This window comes from Carlito syrichta, unplaced genomic scaffold (assembly GCF_000164805.1).
Source record: "Carlito syrichta isolate Samal-C Ts95f unplaced genomic scaffold, Tarsius_syrichta-2.0.1 Scaffold311852, whole genome shotgun sequence".
Lineage (NCBI taxonomy): Eukaryota > Metazoa > Chordata > Mammalia > Primates > Tarsiidae > Carlito > Carlito syrichta.
This window is the reverse complement of record NW_007255948.1, coordinates 565,638-573,064: the sequence shown is the minus strand read 5'-3', so window position 1 is coordinate 573,064 and position 7,427 is coordinate 565,638. Positions and strand designations below refer to the sequence as shown.

At 40.9% G+C, this 7,427-nt stretch overlaps 1 protein-coding gene across 2 annotated transcripts in view; it reads right to left on the bottom strand.

The window, feature by feature from the left end:
- The window catches only part of KIAA0319L (KIAA0319 like), a 122,332-nt gene that overhangs the window by 33,788 nt on the left and 81,117 nt on the right, over positions 1–7,427 (bottom strand). For both annotated transcript variants that reach the window (XM_008069195.2, XM_008069196.2), the window contains exons 5-6: positions 4,684–4,785; positions 447–544 (exon numbers count right to left, since the gene is read on the bottom strand). In XM_008069195.2, the coding sequence (XP_008067386.1) occupies positions 447–544; positions 4,684–4,785 (200 nt within the window). The remainder of the gene's footprint in view (positions 1–446; positions 545–4,683; positions 4,786–7,427) is intronic.

Genomic DNA, 7,427 nt, shown 5'->3' with positions numbered 1-7,427 from the left:
AACCCGCGGGCTCAGGCAATCCACTCACCTCAGCCTCCCAAAGGCGCGGGATTACAGGCTGAGCCACTGAGCCCGGTTCACAAACATTTTTATGACTGTTAATAACTATACTGAATCCCAAAAAGATTGAGCCAATGTATATAGTCATGTGGCCACAAATAACCTAGCTCATCTCCCAAATTCTAAAGTCCTTATGTTACTCTTAAAAGCTGTTTAGTGTATATTTTCAGCTATCGCTACCATGCTGATAGTTTTCTTATCATAAATTAAAATTTGAAAATCATTCACTAACAAATACTGGATGTCAGCTGCATTCAGACTTTGGAAGATTCACTTACAAAAGACTTTTTCCAACTTAAATGTGAACAGATAATGGAATGGTACTGATTTTAGAAAATAGTCAGCTCCTCTACCTTAGCCCTGCAAGTGAAAAGAGGCAAATTCACCTTGGATAGTTTGAGGATCTGGGAATGTTTCCCTTCCATTTCTCCACTGTAGTCTTTAGGATGAGTTATCAGCTGCCAGTCGTAGGTGTAGGTTTCTCCTACAGAAAGACAGTAACAAAAATCATGAAAACACAATCCTACATACTAAGAGGACAGCCACATAGCTTGTCAATAACAAATCTCTTCTAATCTTGACAAGGCCTTAGTTTTTAAGGTTTCACCCCAAAGCCTATAGGAAAACCAAACCCTGCCAAAAGAGAGTTCATTCTGTTGACTCAGCTACAGTTAGAGCTTCTTCCAACTCTCTGCCAACAATACTCACTCCTGCCTCATAACCACCTTCCCCAGAGCCAATTCTCTTTAAAAAATACCAGGTTGGTCATGGTGTGGCATACCACTGAAAATACATGTCCTATCAACTACTACAGATGAACTCATTGGGAACAAAGGCCATTTTCTTGCAAAACTTCTTTTGTAACAAAGAACAGCAGTGACTTCTAAATAACATGGTTCAAAAATAGCTTTTTACAGAGTGCTAACAATGCTCCTCTCACTGAGGTCATCACACCCTGGTGAGTTAAAAGAGCTACTTCATCCTGCTGAGCTAAATAACACACTGCAAAAGATGGTAGGGAATGGCCCATTTAAAACAGGCCCCACTGAAATTAATTAAGATCAAATGAAGCATTTGCAGATCAGACTCTATCACTGGGCAGGGCAAGGGTAGAATCCTATTATCTAAATGGAATCCCTTCACGGTAAACAGTGGTCTTAAACTTTTGGGGAACAAAATGCATTTCTGGCTAAGGAAGGGTGGGATTTGGTAGGAAGGTTTAGTTTAAGTTACTATTCAAAAGTAAAAAAGAAAGAGAAAAAAGAAATAAACTGCAAATACTTAGTAGACAGCAGTCATCTTTCTTTTTTATTTTTATTTTTAAAATATATTTTATTTTAAAGATGTAGGGTGCAAATCAGGATTAGGTATATAAGTGGGCATCGTACAGGTAAAAAGTTTGGGCCTCCCTTTTGTCTCTACTTTGCCTGGTTTGAGATCAGGTACCCTTATTGATGTTGTGCCCCCCATCTTATTCTTGCATTGTGAGTTCAAATGTTAAAATTAACACACAGAACCTAATTCAAAGATATCTTTCATCTGAGGACCAGATTTTATTTTATAAGCCTGGGACACAAGATCTTTCTTCCTTTCTTCTCCCTCCCCCCAAAACTAGTATTGTTTTGTCCGGTTGTACGCACCAGAAGTGCTCACAAATGTATAGACATAGAAGTTAGGTTAGGAGAAGAGCAGGAAGGAAGCAGCAGAAGTAGGACTGGTGCTAAGACACATTTCTTCCAATTGCAGTTGGAAGTTGTTTTCCTCACTGGTTTGGGAACTGATAATTTTATAATATCTAAGGCTAGCAAAACAAATTTCAAAAAAGGACAATATTCCTAGGACAGAAAAACTCAGGGGATGAATTGCACCTTATAGGCAGAAATTTGCCCAAGGGTAGGAACAACTGAGTACAGGTCTATCAGACAGAATGTTGGTTGTAGTGATTTAGGACAGTGATTTTGAAAATGGACCTCTGAATCCTTAGAGGGATCTAGTGGGCTACCACAGAGCAGAAGGGAGAGAAAGAGCATACAGAGTTGGTCCTGTCTCATCACTCCCAACCTCTGAAAAATTGAAATCATCTCTCTCATATATCTGATAAAGGCTAAGGAACCTGGGGAGAGAAGAATTTAAAAGAAGCTATTTCTGAACTAATGTGTTTTGGGATACTGATCTATAAGATGACAGTAACTCACAGAAGTGTACATGCAAATACAAGTTACGAAAGAAAATACAGTAGAGACACGCATATCGTTCACAAAAGGAAAGAAGTAGGCCAGGCTCGGTGACTCAGCCTGTAATCCCAGCACTTTGGGAGGCTGAGGCAAGTGAATTGCCTGAGCCTGCAGGTTCAAGACCAGCCTGGGCAACTTGGCAAGACCTCGTTTCTACAATAAATAAAAAATTAGCCGGGTGTGGTAGTGCATGCTGTAGTTCCAGCTACTTGGAGGCTGAGGCAGAAGGATGCCCAAAGCCCAGCAGGTCGACACTGGGGTGGCTGTGAGTGTGCATGCTACAGCACTCCAGCCTAGGCGATGGAATGAGACTCCAACTCAGAAAAAAAAAAAGAAAAAGAAAAAGAAAGGAAGTAATCTCAGCTCAACACAGTTCTTTCCTCATCTCTATCTCCAAAAGCCACCAAACCCATTCACCTTAACTTACCACCAGAGGAAGAAAGGAATAAACTTCTCTAGAGCAAGGTGAAATGAATTGACAAGGAAATCTCAATTGGAGAGCAGAAAATAGAAGAGAGAAGGCATTTTGGTCCTGAAAAAGTACTTTTTGCATAAATACACTATTTGGTATCATATCCATAAAATTAGAAGTACTGTGTTGGAAATATGTGTACCTAAAATGGCAGGACCTCATCCTGAAAAGGGAAGGGCATTCTACTTGACTAACTTTTTAATGAGCGTAACATAAACCCAACCCAATCAATTTCCATCCAAGTATGTTTCATTTATGTCATAAACAGACTTGAGAGAATCCATGTATTTTTAAGTCAACTTCTGGCATATTAACATATACTTCAAAAGTAAAAGGGATGCTCATATTACAAAGTTTTCTTAAATAATAATCCCCTAGTTTATATATTTTATAAATCTAGATTTGTATATCACATTAAGTTTAATCTCTCTCTCTCTTTTTTTTGCCCCCCAGAGACAAGGTCTTACAGTGTTGCTCAAACTGGCATCAAGTTCCTGGGTTCAAGCAATCCTCCCATCTTAACCTCCCAAGTAGCTGGGACTACAGGCATGCACCACCACTTTCAATCCTTTTCTTTTTAAGTTACAAATCTATCATAGCAGTAGTCTTGAATAACTTCTCTCCAAGTTCTACATCTGCTACCTACTGGTTATTTGGCCAAAATAAACAGGTTAATCTGAATCTCACTTTCTTCCTCTTTAAATAAGTATAACACAAACTAATAAACAAATTTTACATTAAGAAGCATCAGCTATATGCTAGGCACCGAACTGGAGCCAATGTATATAGTCATGTGGCCACAAATAACCTAGGCACTGACTAGATATTCAGCTACTGCTATCATATACTATCTCATTTTGCCTTTCTTTTTTTTTATGAGTACGAGTCTCACTCTTGCCCAGGCTGGAGTACAGTGGCACACTCACAACCACCACAGCCTTAACCTACTAGGCTCAGGAGATCCTTCCACCTCAGCCTTCCAAGTAGCTGGAACCACAGGTGTGTGCCACCACGCCCGGCTAATATTTTTGATTTATTGTAGAAATGAGGTCTCACTAACTTGTCCAGGCTGGTCGAGAACCCCTGGACTCAGGCAATCCTCTCACCTCCGCCTCCCAAAGTGCTGGGACTCCAGGTGTGAGCCACTGCACCTGGCCTCATTTTGCCCTTAAAGTAACCTTATGAGGTAGGAATTGTTACCCCCATCTTACTGAAAAAGAAATGGAAATTAAGAGAAGTTATGTCATTTACTTAAAATCACACAGCTAATGGCTGGCAGAGTTGGAATTTAAACTCAGGCTTGACAACAAAGCCTGTGATCTCATGTGTTATATTACCTCTCATATTCCATAAATATTAGTGCATACCCAGGCTATATTGTATCCTCACAGGACTGCTGTAAGGAGTAAATGAGTTGAGTTATGTAGATATTATTGTAAATTAAAATGTTATCCTAGGCCAGGCTCAGTGGCTCAGCTTGTAATCCCAGCACTTTGGGAGGGAAGGCAAGAGAAGTGCCTGAGCCCATGGGTTCGAGACCAGCCCTGGAAACTTGGTGAGACCTCATCTCTACAATAAAATCAAAAAATTAGCTGGGTGTGGTAGCACACGCCTATAGTACAGCTATCTGGAAGACTGAGTTGGAAGGATTGCCAGAGCCCTGCAGGTCGATGCTGGGGTGGCCATGAGTGTGCCACTGCACTCCAACCTAGGCGACAGGGTGAGAGTCCACCTCAAAATAAAAAAAGTTATCCTAGCTGGGCAAGATGATGTATGCCTATAGTCCCAACTACAAGGGAGGCTGAGGTGGGAAGATCGCTTGAGCCCAAGTGTTTGCAGTCAGGCTGACTGGGTAACATAGTGAGACTTCATTTCTTTAAAAAAAAAGAAAATTATCTAAACGTAAGGGACTTTTACCTTCAAGTGGTTCTTGGAGAACATATGCATTTAATTGAACTTCATTCTTAGGCAGGGTTATCTGGACACTCTCTCCAGCAGATACCACCAGTTCCTTTGTAACTGGAAACGAAGTAAATACACCAGAGATAAGAAATAGATCCAGACTGTCTCATTTCCTTCCTTCTTTTATGATCAAACTCCTTTCGTGAATGATAATGACATTCAGTTACTGCTATCATTTACTAATTGTTCCTCTACTCTCTAATCCCTGAAATTTGACTCTGTCCCTACGTTTCCACTGAAAAGGATGTTTCAAGGTCATCAAGTGCCTCTTAATAAATCAAATAGCTGTGTTTTAATCCTCATTCTTCGTCTCAGAGTCATCTGTTACTGCTGGCTGCCTCCATCTTAAAATTCTTGGTTATCGTGACACCACATTATTTCACTTTTCCTCCTTTCTCTCCTCTTCTCCCCAGAATTTTAACTATAGTCTGTCCCTAAGCCTCTTTATTACACTACTTTCCACAGAGTTCACATTCTGTTTCAAGTATCACCTTTATGCTAATAAATAATTTTCTAATAATATACATATATAAAGTTTCTAGAAGGAAAGACAAATGGTCTTTCCATTCATACTGCTACAACCACAGAACTCATTGTTCATACTTAGATTACTTCAATTTTTTTTTTTAAGATATGCAGTCTTGCCGGGCTCGGTGGCTCAGCCTGTAATCCTGCGCCTTGGGAGGCTGAGGTGAGTGGATTGCCTGAGTCCGCGGGTTCGAGACCCACCTGGGCAGGCGAGACATCATCTCTACAATAAAATTAAAAAATTAGCTGGGCATGGTAGTGCACGCCTGTAATTCCGGCTACTCAGAAGGCTGAGGCGGAAGGATCACCGGAGCCCAGCAGGTCGAGGCTGCGGTGGCCAGGAGTGGCCACTGCACTCCAGTCTGGGCGACAGAATGAGACTCCAACTCAAAAAAAAAAAAAAGAAAAAGATATGCAGTCTTGCTCTATTGTCTAGGCTGAAGCACAATGGAGCAACTATAGTTCACTGCAGCCTTGAACTTCTGGGCGCAAAGATCCTCTTGCCTCAGCCTCCCAAGTAGCTGGGATTGCGGCTGTGTCCACTATACCCAGTGTGATTATTCCAAGAATCCTACTTGAACCTCCTGCTGCTAGCTCTCTCTACTCCAATCCATTCTGTCCTCCTAAAACACCTAATACTATTAGTCTTTCTAAAATACCCACCATGTTACTCTCCTATTTGATTCTTGCTCCTACAGTTTAAGGCCAAACTTCTAACCTGCCATTAAAAAACCATTATTTGATCTCGCCATTTCATCCTTCCTAATCAATTATGCCTCTCGTTGTATTGATTTTCCCTCTTGTGTTCCACAAAGCCTTGGTCTACTCTTAGGGACTCTGCTAAAGCTATTTCTTTCAATTGGCATGTTTGCTGTTCTTCATTCTAAATTCAGTACTTTGTTTCCAGCTTAAAGCCTGTCTCCAGGAAATCTTCCCAGATCATTTCAGTCTAACTGACCTAATCTCGAACTACTTTAGCATTTTTGGAACACCCAAGTCAGTAAAGAGCTTTATACTGTCTATACTATTCATCAGCTATTTCATATATATCAGAGTTTCTCAACCTTGGCACTACTGACATTTTGGACCAGATAATTCTTTGTTGGGGGTGGGGGCACTGAACTGAGCACTGTAAGATGTTTAACAATATCCCTGGCTTCTAACTACTATGTCAGTAGTCCCACCAGCTGTAACAACCAAAAGTATTTGTAGACCTTTAAGAACAACTGATTATATAAATCTTATTTCTCTGATAATAATTGTTCATTTGATATGAGACCTCAAAACTAGGAGAGCTTAAAGCAAATAAGAGGCTGGTTCACTCATATTTCAAGACTGGATGGTAAAAAAGGCTTCCTGAACAAATAAGAAACTTGAGATTTATCTGCCTCTGCTTTGGGAACATTGCACTTGGGGAGAAATGAAACCATCCTTAATGGAAGCTTCAGCATTTGGATGCCCCCAGGAGATGGAATAATCTGAAGTGATTTTCAAAAAAGAAACGAAAGAGTCATGATACTTAGAGGAAGCATAATGGACCAAAAAATGGCTATTCAGTACAGTATAACCCAAACTCTTCATAATTACACCAAAAATTAAAGGCATTTTACCTGGATTCAAAAATTACTTTGGTGTTTCAGGATTTAAAATCTAAAATTTCATGTCATATTACCACCAAAGGACATCCTAGAAAATTAAAAATTGACAAAAATTTGCTTGCATTGACTTATTCAGGCGATAAAGACCAACTTAGTTTCCCTTGTTTAACTATTCCCTCTGTTGCCCAGACTGGAGTGCAGTGGCACACTCCCGGCTACCACACCCTCGACCTCCTGGGCTCTAGTGCTCCTTCTGCCTTAGCCTTCCAAGTAGCTGGAACTACAGGCGCGCGCTACCATGCCTGGCTAATTTTTGATTTATTGTAGAGACAAAGTCTCGCACCAAGTTGCCCAGGTGGGTCTCGAACCAGTGGGCTCAGGCTATACACTCACCTTGGCCACCCAAAGTGCTGGGATTACAGGCTGAGAGTACAGACTTGTTAAGAGAACACTCTGTGTGTAAATCTCCCTCCTACAAGTGTCTTTAAAAATGAAGATGTAGCCGGGCTCGGCGGCTCAGCCTGTAATCCTGTGCCTTTGGGAGGCTGAGGTGAGCGGATTGCCTGAGCCCGC